Genomic DNA, 15,532 nt, shown 5'->3' on the forward strand with positions numbered 1-15,532 from the left:
AACTCTACATTTTTCAGAAATCCCCAGAAAGGATGATAAGTGTAATACAAATGAAAAATAAAGCCATGAATAAGAAAACCGAACCAAAAGTTAAACATTGATGTTAAAATACCTCAAAATGCATATGCAATAGGTTTGAGGTCAATTTTGAACCAATGAAATAATGACAATACTATCTAATTTGTAAATTACAAAACAGATTTTCTCCCTTATTATTTTTACTATTGTTCATATACTTTTCAGAAAGTTTTTCATTTGAAAGCAATTTAATTAAAATATAAAATCTAAGAGATTAATTTTCAAATAGAGAGGCATTAAAATGCATATGATATGGTCATTGAAAATTTAGAATGCAAATACGCAATTTTTAAAATTTATTGAATAATTCTACTTTTAGCTACATAAAGCGCTAATTTGTAGGCAGCTTGCGTTTACATCGAATCTGATCAAGTAAAAATATCTTATTTATCAAGTAAACAAAAGAATTATTTTAGAACAAAATAAATGAATGTCAACGTCAAATGGTGGTAAAAATGCAGCTTATTTGTAAAGATAAAGTAAAAGCATTATCTTTTGGGAATAAATAAGTTATCCCACACTCGAAAATGAGAATTCAGAAGGTTAAATTCAAGGAAATAAAAATAAATAAATAAAAATAAAAAATAACAAAATGAATATTTCTGCTCACAAAGAAATTCCAAATCTGTGTTAAAATAATCTGTATAAAAGGATTTCAGAAGAAGGTTTAATGTATTCTTTTTATATTATGTACAGACAAAACATTAGAAGTAAGTTTTTGATTTATTGAATGAAATTAAGTTACAGTAAAATTATGTAAACAACATTTGAACACACATAAGTTTTAAATTTTTATCTCATGTTTGATTAAAACCATAAAAACACAATTTTTGTGCTGAATTTATTTTTTGCACAATGAACTATAAAATAAAAGAGCTGTTAAGTGAAACAAAAATAACAGATGCTGTACAAAAAAGTATTACTACAACGTATCTTACACTCTAAGCAACTTCTTTTATATCACAACATATATATGAACCTAGTCAAAAGAAATAAAATTTATGCATAATTCAACAATAAAACATTACAAAATGGTAGCGTTGCCAGTCTTTAATAACTAATATTTGCATTTCTCCCTTTTTTATAAGCAAAACAATGCTTTATTCCTCTCAACCAGGTTCTTTTCAAAGCAGACCACAACATTTCTGACAAAAGGTAACAAATAACCAATACATTTAATAAATGAATATATTATTTAATATCAAAAGCTCTCATCACTGATGTCTTCAAATTCAGGGCCATCAACCATAGGACTGTCGTGAGAAGATTCATGATCGACTACGCCAGAGCTGACACTTGCTCTATCATCTCCTTCAAAAGAAACAGGAAGAGTTAAATTTCTGCTAAAAGTGAGACATTTTCATGTACATGTTATTAAAATCAGTTCTTGCTGCTCTGTACAATGTTCAGTCAGGGGGTGAAGGTTGCTAAAATTCCTAAGACGGAAATTCTTAAAACAAAGCAGGGGTGTCACAAACTCAATTATCTTTACTAATAATAAAGTTGAAAGTCTCTCTGTCTGTCAGGATCTCTGTGACACGCATAGCGCCTAGGCCGCTCGGCATGAAATTTCATTTTCATGAAATTTGGCACACAATTAGCCTGTAGCAGGGGGTTGTGCACCTTGAAGTGATTTTTTGATAATTCAATTTTGTTTTATTTCTATTCCAATTTTAAGAACATTTTCCCGAGAAAAATTACCATAAGATGGAAGAGTAAATTACCAAGTTATCATAATGTGGAACCGTAACATGGGCAAGCCAATTCGCAAGAAATTCATCATATATTATTTGTAAATAAACAGGCAAACCAAAAGACCTTTTAATTTTCTACTATAGGCAAAGTCGTGCGGGTGCCACTAGTGTTGTATAAACTGTTTGTTTGGATGTGCGGGTGCCACTAGTTAAGTACATAAAAGGATTCAATATGGAGTTGCACACTAAAAAATTAAGTACCATATTTTCAGGCATAAGAGCTGCAGCACTTACTAGGGAAAAGTCTATAATTACAGCAGCTGCAACGGGTGCGACACATACAATGTTTTTTTTAGTCTACAATATATTTAAGAAAATATAAAGAGAAGGAAAACAAGCTGAAACGAACTTGTTTAAAAATGCTTGGAAATGTGCTCTATTTTTAATATTTTTGGAACATTCTTTTTTTTTTTTTTTTTGAAAATTCAAATTCTGAAAGGGATTATTTTCAGTAATTTGTTTTTATATGTTTATTGCTTTTAATTGAATTAAAATCAACAAAATTTTCCATTGTATTTTTTGTAGCATTATTTCTGACACACTTTTTTAACTAGCTAATTTCTAAGGGATGAACTATGCAAAAAACTATGCATTTTTCACAGTTGAGCTTCTACTGTAATAAAAGTCTTTCATTAACGTTCTGACACTATAAAATTTTGCCAGAATGTGTTAGTATTAATTTCTTTAATGTTTAGTAGAAAAGGTCTACTAAACATCTAACTAGAGTTAACTAAACTCTAAACTAACAAGGTTCAACTAAAATCGGGAAAGTATCCAGATTCTTGAGTGTAGTTAAGGAAAACGTTTTAGAACTTTCATCTCCCGAAAAAGTAGAATTCATCAGCTTTAAAAATTTTTTGGCTAAAGCTGCTGCTTCAATTTAAGAGAGTATACACAGTATTTATATCAATGAAAGTTTCTAACTTTTTTAAACATCCACCAAAGAGATTGATCAACGCTTTTACATTGGCAATGTCAAAAGTTTCGGCAGCAATCCAAAATTTGGCAAAAGTCCGTGGTTGGCGGATTAAGGGGCAGGCTCCACATAAGCAGAAAATCAACCAAAATCAAAGCCAGAAACACAAAAAAATTACCTACATCTGGGTCTTTCTATTTTCGTAGAGCGGAAATGCAGTGTTTAGGGTTAATACACTGGAGTTAGGGTTAAAATTTCAACTATCAAAATATCATCCAACTGGCAATGGCTTCATTTAAAATGTAGAAGCAATTTTCACCTGTCTTGCCTTGACAGGCGATTTTCTAGTTTCTCATAGTCAGATAGAAAATTAAAAACAGTAAAAAACCGACTGCGAAAAAAGAAATATAGTTTCCAAAACTGTATGTAATAAGACTACAAAAAATTAAAAAGCAAAATTTTGTTGCCATTCATTTAGAATACAAACAACAGTTAATAAAAATAGTGGTAGCAGAAACAAACCTTTTTGCAAAAATCACTCTCGCAAAAACTAACTTTTTACAAAAACTCTAATCGCAACATGTGAATTTTTCATGCAAAAATATGAATATTACATTTTTGATTGTGAATATGTGATAACATTTCTGTTTCCTACTTTTTAAAATATAAATGCAGTAAAAGATTCAATATTATTTATTTATTTTTGTAAAGTAGGAAGTAAACTTGTAGGCAAATTTTAATTTTTTAAAACAGTTTTTTCACCCTAGCAAAAAAGAAGCTTTTAAGCATTTTAGTCCTTTTTTATCTAAAATAATCACCCTTTTATACATTTGATTAGAAATTAGTTGTCTCGGGCTATATTTTGGGTAAAATAACTGCTTTTGCTGGTAAAAAATAATAGTAGTCTCATTTTAAGTCGTCAGGGACAGCCCTAAATTTTATAAAATGTTGGAGCTACAGGTAATATTATGAAGCAACTGCTTTTAGACCTAATAAAACCTTATTAAAAGTCTTGTTTTCTTGCTGCCACTAAAATTCCCTTCACTTAAAATTTTAAATTTTTGGGAGGGTGGAATTCCTAATTTACAGAATTAAACTCATGAATTTTACAGAATTTTAAAATATGAAAAAGTTAGGCATCATTTTATGTTCAAAAAAAGAAAAAAAAAAAAAAAAGCAAAAAGCACTTCTGGTACTGCAATTCAATTTTGAAATTTGCAGAATAGTCAGAAAAATATTTTTTTTGACCTAATACCAGGGTGCCCATGGGTACTATTCTAATAAAAAGTAAAAATAAATAATTTTGGGCACCAAAGTCACGATTTTTCACTAAGATAAGGTACTTTACTGCATAATAATATCTTGCCCTTTGCCTTCTTATCAAATGTTTTGTGGAGTTGAGTGAGGACTGCTAGACATTTTAAAATGAAAAGTAAAGATTTTATTAGTTTGAAAGAAGTGTTTTCCCAAAGATAAACTATAGTTGGAGTAAATCTAACCTAGCAGCGTTGTAATGCTGTAATTAGCATCTACACAGCCTTCTCAACGCTGCCAGGTTTGGCTTGTCCCAACTATAGTTACCATTTTCTAACACCGTAAACAGTCATCAAGGGAAGTAGAACAAACAGTAAGAAATACTAAAACATAAATTTTTAGTTAAAAATTCCCCACTTCCAGCCTAATTTTTCAGGGGCTGAGTTATTTAAAGCTTAATAATGCTGCGAAAAAATTGAAAGTTCCTACCTTGATCAACCACACATTGTCACCTCAGATCAACAGCGAAATATCTTACTGTTGCTCTGAGGCGACTCACATAGTTAAAATAATTTTATGCATAATACTATACTTTGTTCATTACTTCCAATTATGTCTTCTTCATCATTTGTGTACTGTTTATCTATAGCACCTTTAATTTGATTATTAGCACCTCGAGGATCAAGATCAGTGGCCCAAGAGAAATTCATAAGAGTCAAGTGCGTATTTCCTAATTTTTTATGAACCTGAATAAAAGAGAAAGAAACATGTTTGAATAAAACTTATGATTTAAAAATTTGAAGTAATTCAGATATTTATTACATTTGGGGAAAAAGATGGACATTTTTTACCCATTCAAACTTGCAAAATTTGAGTGGAAAAGATTGATAACATAAAATCTGAAAACCCCTCAATCGATAGTACATTGATGCGGAAAAAGGCTGTTTAACTTCCTGCCTGTAACAACATTTTCTCACTAGGAAAGCTCCATGCTATATAAAGCCTGCATGTTCTAATATTCAAATAATAATAAATGCACTGTTTTGCTTTACACAGATGTATTGCAGAAACTTGAGGTTAAAATTAGACAAATTCATTGAATTTGCAAAACAAGAAGCATATTCAATACTACTGAATCTTCATTAAAAAATTCATAAAAATCTATAGACAAAAAATGTTTAAGGAAAACTGAACCTTTTCAGTTCTGCATGTCAAAAAGAAAAAAAAAAAAAAAAACTTAAATCTGGAGCCATGTCACACAGAAATCTCCTAAATGTTTTTATATTTGAGTCATTCCACGTCAAATCAACACTGATTTTACCTCACCCTCTCAGATTTTGATGAAATTTGGTACAGAGGTAATGTTTATATAGACATATGACCCAATTTTAAAAGTAGAATCTTTTTAAATTAAGATAAAGAGCTGAAACAAGTGCCAGTTGACAGCCTTTTGAATGACCTTTCCTATGATATACAACATGATTAGTTCTAAAAAAATAATTTTAGTTAAATTAAAATTTTAAATTTCTCAAAATGCACCACCTTAAATTACTTCAAATTTTTTTTTGAAAAATGTTTACACGTTGCTTTAAAATGGCTGTATAAGTTTCAAGATGGGATCACAATGGGTTCATGTTGAAATATTTCATTGAATATAGCATCGTGGGCAATAACACACTAACATCACATAATATAGCATGTTTTAGGTAGAGAAAGACATTTATCCAAGGCATGAAATTAATTCTCCATTCTCGAGTTGGATAGCGTCAAGTAACTGATAGTGTTTTCTTGTTTGGAGTTCTTCTGTATGTTTGTGAAAGGGGTGGGGGAGGGGGGGTATTTTATTTTCCTGCTGCCTTGTGCGTAACACAAGGCACGTTATGCTTAAATAAACATTTTGATATAATTATGCAGCATCCTTTAACATCTGTTTTCAGTTAAAGATTACTTTTTAAAAATCTTCTCTTAAGTATGCAATACAAAGCCTAATGAGCGAAAATACATTTTTTTTCTGTAAAAAATATGATTTATTTATTGCATCAATAGCCCCATTGCATAATAACAAAAGGCAACATCGGCATACTAGACGCTGCTGCAAATTGTCTCCGACTTTTGTTTCAGCATAATAAAGTACTTTCATTTAGATTTATCAAAAAATTAAAGAAAAGTTGCATAAACATTAGCAAAACGAAGAAAAAAATGACAGGAGAGTTTTCAATTTTTTGAGTCAGAATCTCAAATGCGGAAAATTCCGAAATCTGGAACGGTTGCGGTCTTCAGTATTCTGGATTTAGGGTCCCATACTGCATTTTGCTATTAAGAAATATGGTGGTTTCCAGATACAATTAATGATTTTTCTTGAATTTTTTGATCACAAAAAATCACTTGATGATTCCAGGTTTTCCCTGACCCATGGAAACCCTCTCATAAATCTTTATGCTCATGTGATTTAATTCTGAACCAGATTGCAATCTTGATTGCAATTTGCTTAAATTCAAATGCCGTTTAGACTAGTCTTTACTAATACTAAAACTGAAAGTCTGTCTGGATCTCTCTCTGTTAGGATCTCTATGACACGCACAGCGCTTAGACCTTTCGGCCAATTTTCATGAAATTTGGTACAAAATTAGTTTGTAGCATGAGGGCATGCACCTCAAAGCAATTTTTTGAAAATTCAGTTTTGTTCTTTTTTTTATTCCAATTTTAAGAAAATTTTACCGAGCAAATTAACACAACGTGGACGAATAAATTACGAAATTATCATGACGTGTAACTGTAACATCGGCAAGCAAATGAATATAGCAAATTGGGGAGAAATTCATCATCCATTATATGTAAGTACACAGGTGAACAAAATGACCTTTTAATTTTCAACTACGGGCAAAGCCATGCGGGTACCACTAGTGGATGTATAAAACACAAATCAAATAATTTAGGGATTAATAAATTTAAAAAAATAAATACTTCAAGACATGAATTTCCCATTAAACTAACACTAGAGTTATTAAACAGTTTAATTTCATATAAAACATATTATGCTGTTAACAGTTCAATTCAATAACTCTTGGGAACTAAACCCTATCAGTTCTATGTTCCACTGGCCACCTAACCGAAACAACTGCCTTGCACCCCAAAGCCCTTTGATCAGGAAAACTGAGAAGGGCATAGTAGACCTTGGCCTTCATTGGCTGTTGTGGAATTGGGTTTGGTTTGGTTGATAACTCAGTTACTTGTTTTGATGTTCACTTAATGCAAGTGTAATATAGTAAATATTTTTTTTTTTTTTTTAAAAGCTAATTTATTTAATTTCACTCTATATTAAAATTATCAGAAATAATTTCTCCTCGTCAAGAAATAAACTGTTAATGTGAATGTCATTAAGTTTTTTTTTTTAAATATAAATCAATGAGGGTTCTGAGCAAGGTTCGTTGATTTAAATCAATTGACTTGAACTAAGTGATTTTTTTAACAAAGTCATTAATTAAAATCAGTTGATTTTACTTTTATAAATTAATTTTGCATTTTTAGAATATATTGCTCTAAATTTAACTACACTGCATTATACCTTTGTGCTGAACAGTAAAGTAAGAAAAAACAACATTAAAAAAGCACAAATTGCAGATCACAGCAGACACGTGTTTTGGCGTTTCAGGAAACGCCTTTTTCAATGCAAAAAGGCGTTCCTTTTGGAGCTTATGGATGAAAAGATGTGGATGGATGAAATTTTTAGGATGTCTTTTCATCCATAAGCTCATTACTTTTTCCATTGAAAACGGCGTTCCCTGAAGGCCGAAACACGTGTATGCTGTAATCGGCAATTTTTGCTTTTTGACGTTTTTTCTTACTTTACACTGCATTTTACTATCTTAACTTCAACAGGCAAAACTACATAGATCCCTCTTTCTGTGTGTGTAACAAATTTTCACTCTATTGCTTTTACTCCAAAATTACAGTTTAGAACAAATAAAAATTTAGAGTTTTTCTTATACACTATGACTAACTAATAAAGTTCAAAAAAGTAATTGTTCAACACACAAAACATACATTTACACAAAAAACATACATGATAATGGAAACCTTATCTTTAAGCAACACATAAAACAAAATCACATCTTATCTAAGCATTATAATGTATTTATTAATTCTAAAATATTATTGAATTGTTAGAAAACTTATCTTAATTTCAAATGTAAATTGAATGGAATCATCTATTGTATAAAATATATTATGTTTATAAATGTAAAGTAATTAATATCTACAAATTTTTGAAAAAAATCTGATTTAAATTAAAAAAATCAGACTTTTTTATTTTTTTTTAAAAAATAAAAAAAAATCACGAACCCTGGTTTTGAGTTAGTGTAGTTATAATGTGAAAAGTATTTAAATTTAATATTATTGCGAAAAGGAGTGTTTACATGACATGCTCTCAATACACTAAAAGAAAATTTGTACCTTTCCAATCAGGAAGTAGACTAAGGATTCTTTGGGAACAATTTCTTTTAGTTCTTCTAAATCTTTTAATGCTTCTTCATGTTTATCAATAGAGAAATATACTGAAGCTCGATGAAATTTACATAAAGGATTTTTAGGATCCATTTCAATTGCTTCATTTAATGTTTTTAAAGCTTCTTGCATTCGTTTCTGGGAATGCAAAACCTAAGCAATTAAGAAACAAACAATGTAAAAATTTACAATGAAATATAGTTATTAATGCAAAAAGGTAAATTCAACTTCTTACCACTCCTATATGGCACTTAAGTACAGAGCTCTGAGGATTTATTTTAGCTGCTTGTCTATAATGCGCTTCTGCTAGCTGAAATTTTTCTTGCTTGTAATAGATCATACCAACTCCATACCTGCATAGTAAATAGTTTCTATACTTGTTCATTCATTACAAGATATTTAAAAAAAGTAAATTAATTAATTTTGACTTCTTACAAATTACGTTTTGTGCAATCACGAGTTTGTGCAGGCATGAATGTGTGAGTGTATAGGTATGTGTATGTACGCGTGTGTGTGTTTAGGTGTGCATGCATGAGCATGTGTGTGTGTAGGTATGCATGCATGAGTGTATGTGTGTGTATGTGTGAATGCTTGAGTATGTATGTGTGTGTGTGTATGTGTTCATGCATGAGTGTGTGTATGTATGCATATGTATTAGAGACCTACCGCGTAGCACTTTGGCTGAGTAGCCCAGAACCGAGTACTTGGCCTTTCACTACTTGGACGAGTACAGAGTATTCGCCTTTCACTACTCGGTCGAGTTCCTGAGTACTAATTATGTTTTAAGAAGAACCACTGACACACATGTGATGAATTTTGAACTTATTGGACTAGTAGTATAGACCTCCTTGTCCATATAATAGTTTTTAAAACTTAATTCCAGCTGAAATTTAATTAATGCATTACATAAAAAATTTTGTTTGTCAAAAATTTTACAAAAAAAAAAAAAAATATTTTTAAAATTAAAAATAAATAAATAAAAGGTATGATTAAGCAAGTGTGAATTAAAACAAATGATACCAATCTATTAAAGTTCTAGTCTGCCAAACATAAATAATTTTTAAAAGGAAATAAAACAAATGTGGAGGAACACTGCAGACACGTGTTTCTGTGTTACAAGGAACGTCTTTTTCAGTGCATAAAATGTGAGCTAAAGAATGTAAAGACATTTGACAAAAAAAAATCAGACTTTTGTCAAATGCCTTTAAATCCATGAGCTCACATTTTGTGCATTGAAAAAGGAATTCCTTGTAACGCTAAAACATGTGTCTGCACTGTTAATGCACTGTGCTTTTAACGTTGTTTTATTTCCTTTTATTTTTTAAGAGTAAATGTATTTTTATATTTCTTATAACTAATTTTTGTTTGTAGCAAAAATCCATTTTTAATATAAAAATTTTTGCACAATTTTTAATAAATAAGTTTTATTAACTTTGGGGACATTAAAATAAAGATTTATTCTATTGAAGCATTACAAACTTCATTATTCTCAAAATTTAAATTTGACTTGTAAATTTGAATTGTATAAATGATTGCAGAATATTATATATGCTTGAGTTTTTTATAAATTTTAATATCCGTCTTGGACAATATTCAATTTTTTGCAACTACTCGATATTGGCCGAGTATCTGATCAAAATTTGGTCTAGTACCGAGTACTCGGCAAATTGGCCGAGTAGGCAGAGTACCGAGTAGTTATCAAGTACTCGGTACGTCTCTAGTATGTATGTGTAGGTGTGTGTATGTATGTGTATGTGTGTGTCGGTGTGCATGCATGAGTGTGTGTATGTATGCGCGTGTGTGTGTATGTATGCATGTAGGATATGGACGCAACCTGGAGACTGTTTTTGCTAGAGGAGCAGCGTTGGGAGGGGCCGGTCAAGGGTGGTGCTGCAGAGGGAGGCGGGGGGATAGGAACATCAAAACCATCAAGTGAGAACAATAAGCAATGTGATTGCTCAAAAAACCCTAAAGTAGCAGTAAAGAGTAAAGTAACAGTCTAAAATACTGCAGTGACATTTTGAAATACCTATTCTTCAGTTTCAAACTTAGGCACAAATTCATGGATGTAAAAATATATTTCTAAAATTGTTTCTTTAAACAAGGAGAGGTTGAAGGCTTGAAGTGACAAAATGCATCATTGCCATTGAGCCTCATATTTAGCCTTTTAAATAACGGCAATGGCAAAGATTTTCAGTTATACAGTGAAACCTGTGTGGAACAATACTGTCTATAACAATATTTTTTTTTTTTTTTTTTGGCCCCAGCAAAATGTCAGCATGAATAATCAAACTGTCTATTACGATATTGTTTTAGGTCCCAACAGTATCGTTGTAGACAGGTTTTACTGTATCACAACTTAATTGTTCTTCTGAGCTCTACAAAAAAGAAAATGAATGCGCTGAAAGTGATCCAGGTCCATCATTTAATGAAGCTTTCAAATGCTTGGTAAGAGCTATGGACAGGATGCAGCTACCAGAAAACACTTATTTTACTTGACTAACACATTTAAGAAGAATTTATAAGATAATGCCATAGGAAAGAATGTCGTCTCTGATGAAAAAGAAATTGATAAAAAGGGGAAAGAAAGAAAAACAAGCCAGCACTAACAGCTGCCACCTCTGAGTCTGGATAAAATGTAAAAGGGAAAACTGAATATACACTATTTAACATACTATTTATCCATTGCTTAATACAATAAAAACATATTTGCTATTCCAGAAAATACATAAATATAAATTTAAAAAAAAATGCCAAGAGAATCTCAAATTGATCCAGACTATTGCTTAACCAACAGGTTCAGGTAATTGATGCTCCACTGCAATTTACGAAGCACAGATACATAATAATGACTAAATTGATAGACCTTTGACAATGCTTAAAAGCAAAATGTTGCTTTCTGTAAAAATTCATAGAATCAATTTTAACAAAACTAAAAACAAATTTTTGTTTACAAACACTTAAAAAATAGTACAACATAGCTAGGAATAGAAGCATAAAATTAAAAAAAAAAAAACTTCTTACAATGCATTATAATGTCTAGGATCTATCCTTATAGCATTTCGAAAACAAGTCATGGCTTTGTCCATTTCTTCAGTCATAACATACTCATGTCCCAAGAGAGTATAAGCATATGCAAAACTGTCATCAACTTGAACAGCTCGCTGGAGATATTTAATGGCAGTTTCATGTTCTTTTTGAAGACTGAAACAATTTCCAGCAGCACACCATGTCTACATTAGAAAAAAAAAAGTGTGAAAACTAATATTTTTGCCTTTTACACTGAGTCAAATACTGAACTTAATAGCCTTTTATGTTTCAAATGGAAAATAAAATACATGAAACAAGTATTTACTTGTGGACTTTTGATATCAAATTCCGTCAATTCTTGGGCCAATGCAGATAAAGGAACCTCTTTTTGAAGATGCCATAGAGCTGTGCTGTAATATTCCATTCCTTGGATTCTATGAGGTTCCAAACGCCTGACTTCTTCAAACATTGAAATTGCCTAGATAAATTTAAAAAAAAAAGAAAAAATATTTTCACTATTCCTTGCATATATGAACCACAATTGATAATTTTATTGAGAAAACAGTTTTAGTATCGAAACGAGTGGTTTGAAAACAATGATATACCTCACTGTACTCGGCTAGTTCAAAATGAGCTCTTCCTGAAGTAGTAAGAACCCATCCTGTATCAAAATGACGGGGAGGAAGACTGTTCAAAATTTCAATTGCTTCTTTGCATCGATACTGGCTCAAATAATACTGGGCTTTACCCATTTCTTGAAGCAACTGCATCAAACCTTCTGCAAAAAACATGAGAAAAAATATATATTGATGGCCAAATTTAAATACATAAAAAAATGAACAGTAAACAACTATATGGCGACTAAATACTTTTACGCTTGAAAATTAAATAAATGAATTATCAACGATTAGTTAAATGATTAATTTAAGTTTTATCATCAATTTTAGTAGTAGTTATCAATCAAATACATATGTAATTTATTGTGCATTTGAAGATTTAAAAAAAAAATGTAAAGTAGATTTTGATGAATTCCCTTACTGAATCCATACTATTAAAATCCCTTCAAGTCTGTCTTTCTGTCTGAGGCTTGATCTTCTCGAGAATCGCTGAGAGTCCAGAGTCAAATGAGGTACCGATTGATTTGAAATTTTCCAAAGGAAACAATAAGACCAATCTCGTAACTGTACGACTTCAATTAGCGGAGATATTAATTAAAACGTCAATTAACATCACGTCCACAGGAATTTTTATTTCTTTCCTGTTGCTATTTTGCATATTTGATAGCAAATAAAATTCTAATAATTGTTTTAAAAAGCAGAGTTTTTTTGGCTGCTATCCAAATTTTGAAACAACTTTTTTGTCTAGAATTTTACTGTAAAAATTAGCTTCATTTCTTTTTTATTCTGAAATATCAATCCTAAAGCTAATTTTTAAAGCATCTTTTTTTTTTGTTTAAAAAATCCTATTTTAAAAATTAGCTTTGTTTATCTTTTATTCTAAGCAATGATTTTCATTTCTTTCTGTTGCCTCTCTATATATGTGTTGGCAAATAACATTTAAATACAGTAAAATTGCTCAAATGCGGATGCTAAGGGGACAATTTTTTTTTGTTCACAATAGAGGGGTGTCTGCAGGATAGGGGTTTAATAATGTTATTTGCCTTGGAATCGGGGAATTAAAAATTGTACGCATAAGAGGAGTGTCTGTTAGGAGGGGTTTTACTGTAATTGTTTCAGTAGTGATGACGTCATCAAAACAACCAATGAATTTAACCAGTTGCTCTATTCCAGCATAACCTTTATTTATCGTCAGCCTTTTTCATTTTTGATTGCCAAGTTTCTCTTAAAAAAATGAAATTAAAGTTTATCATAACCAGCCTCATATCTTGGATAATTTGGGATGTTTGACTCATCATGTTTATTTTGTTCAGCTTTTCCCTTCACACGGGTGAGTTTTCGAATTATAATAACTCTGTTTTTCTTTCCTTTTTTTTACTATTGAAAGACATTTTGTTGTTTAAAGAACACATTAAACTAATATTGTTTAGATTTCATTAAATGGAAAAAAAAAAATGCTTTTAATGATTAAGCTTAATTGGAAACTGATGACTAGATATTAAAGAAATGCAATTATTGGTACTTAATAGGTCCAGATGCTTTAACTTCATGTATAATCAACCAACAATGTGTCATTTTATGTAGAAGCTACGAATATTATGGATACATGCAGTCTATTCGATGTAATTCATTTTCACAGGTTATAGTTAATAATGCATATAATTTTATATGTTGTGTTAAATGAAGATACTCATGGTTTGTGTGACAACTATATTAACGTTAATGAGATTTTTGCCAAAAATATGCTTTACTGATGTTCAACAAACCCTGCATCACACTCATTTATTTAGTCCTTAGTGCTATAGCAACTGATGTCACAGTATTACAAAAACATCCATTTTTAAGTTAGCCCGTGCAATGCTGGGCAACGCAGCTAGTACCATTTCAATAAAATATGAGGGTGACGACTATTGCAGTTGTATTGTTGAAGGATCTATGACTATTGACTACAAATCAAATATTTAGATATTTACTTATTCAGCCAGATACTGAGGCAATTAATTTCACTATATACTGAACATTTCACTTGCAAACTAATAAGGTGTAACATAAAATTAATAAATTGAGGCATTATAAAAGCAATAAATTTTAATTGCCTTAGTTTGAACTGATAGCACTGAAAGCTGATGATTTGTTTCTAGTGTAAGCCCTTTTGATTACTCAAATATATAGACTTATTCTGGTGCCAGCACAGAATCATGTTGCTTTGGATAGATGTAATAACTCCTTCCTCAAACTGTTTTTGCATAGAAATTTCGCAAATGGTTTGACAGAGAAGGAAAAGGGCCCTATTTCAAAATGATCCAGTATCAATTAGAATGAAAAATTTTAAAGTAATGTTCATTTATAATATGTCTGGGGAGAAATTTGGAATTTTCTACTTGTTTCTCATTCAAACAATGTGGGACACACATTGCAGTATGAAACAAAATTTAATGTTAGAAACATGGAACCCCCCCTCCCCCCAGCAAAACGAAAATTTGAATACAGCAAAAAAAAAAAAGGTGCTGTATTCAACAAGTATTTTATATTCAAGCATTTAAAATTTGTAACGACAGAGAACAATGCACACAATTATCTTAAACTTATACTCTACCTGCTGAGGCTTTTTGCATGCTCAAAGCTGCTTGCATTATAGATACAGAATTAGATAACTTATTTTCGCACTGAATATCAGACTTATTAATTTCATTCAGTTCACTTTCTTTCGGTTCACACATAGATGTTCGTGTTGAATGCGCTTTAGTTTTTTTAGAAGGAGTTTTTGTTGATATTAGTCTGTTTCTGGAAGAACTTTTATTATTTTCCTTGACAGAATTAGAATGGCTGAAGATTCGTTTACTTCTTCTTACAACTGAATCAAATTGTGGAGCCACTTGAGACAAACTAAAAACAAAAAAATATAAAATAAATATCACTCATGAATGTAATAGATGAAAATCATGTTTTTTGTTGTTGTTGAAAAAAAAAAAGTTTATACAATTAATATTAGTTTAAGAAGATGCGTGATTAAAGTGTGTTGCATTTTCTTGCTAATTCCACCACTATTAAGATAATAAACCAGGGCCGGATTTGGAAATGTGGAGGCCCCTAATCAGGGTTCGAAAAGATCATCATATTTTCGAAAATATCCGATACTTTGATATATATTCGAATATTTTAATATATATGTATATATCTGATATTTACGACCCTTGAAAGTAAGGATATTTTGTAAAAATTTTATTGTGGGGGCCCCTTTGTTGTGGAGGCCCCGGGGCAGTAGCCCCACCTGCCCTCCCCTAAATCTGGCCCTGTAATAAACAACAAAGTTTCAAGTGCTATAATACTTACTTTTAGCTCCAAAAGTAGTTTTTAAAAAATCTTTTATTATTTCAGTG

General features: G+C 30.8%; 1 protein-coding gene across 1 annotated transcript in view; it reads right to left on the bottom strand.

Moving 5' to 3' along the window:
* Nucleotides 1-782: 782 nt before the first annotated feature.
* The window catches only part of LOC129226680 (cell division cycle protein 27 homolog), a 28,389-nt gene continuing 13,639 nt past the window's right edge, over nucleotides 783-15,532 (bottom strand). The window contains exons 10-17 of the mRNA XM_054861311.1: nucleotides 14,749-15,038; nucleotides 12,141-12,313; nucleotides 11,861-12,013; nucleotides 11,530-11,738; nucleotides 8,741-8,858; nucleotides 8,455-8,658; nucleotides 4,607-4,748; nucleotides 783-1,389 (exon numbers count right to left, since the gene is read on the bottom strand). Coding sequence (XP_054717286.1) covers nucleotides 1,280-1,389; nucleotides 4,607-4,748; nucleotides 8,455-8,658; nucleotides 8,741-8,858; nucleotides 11,530-11,738; nucleotides 11,861-12,013; nucleotides 12,141-12,313; nucleotides 14,749-15,038 — 1,399 coding nt within the window. The 3' untranslated portion in view covers nucleotides 783-1,279. The remainder of the gene's footprint in view (nucleotides 1,390-4,606; nucleotides 4,749-8,454; nucleotides 8,659-8,740; nucleotides 8,859-11,529; nucleotides 11,739-11,860; nucleotides 12,014-12,140; nucleotides 12,314-14,748; nucleotides 15,039-15,532) is intronic.

Source organism: Uloborus diversus, chromosome 1 (genome assembly GCF_026930045.1).
Source record: "Uloborus diversus isolate 005 chromosome 1, Udiv.v.3.1, whole genome shotgun sequence".
Classification (NCBI taxonomy): Eukaryota; Metazoa; Arthropoda; class Arachnida; order Araneae; family Uloboridae; genus Uloborus; species Uloborus diversus.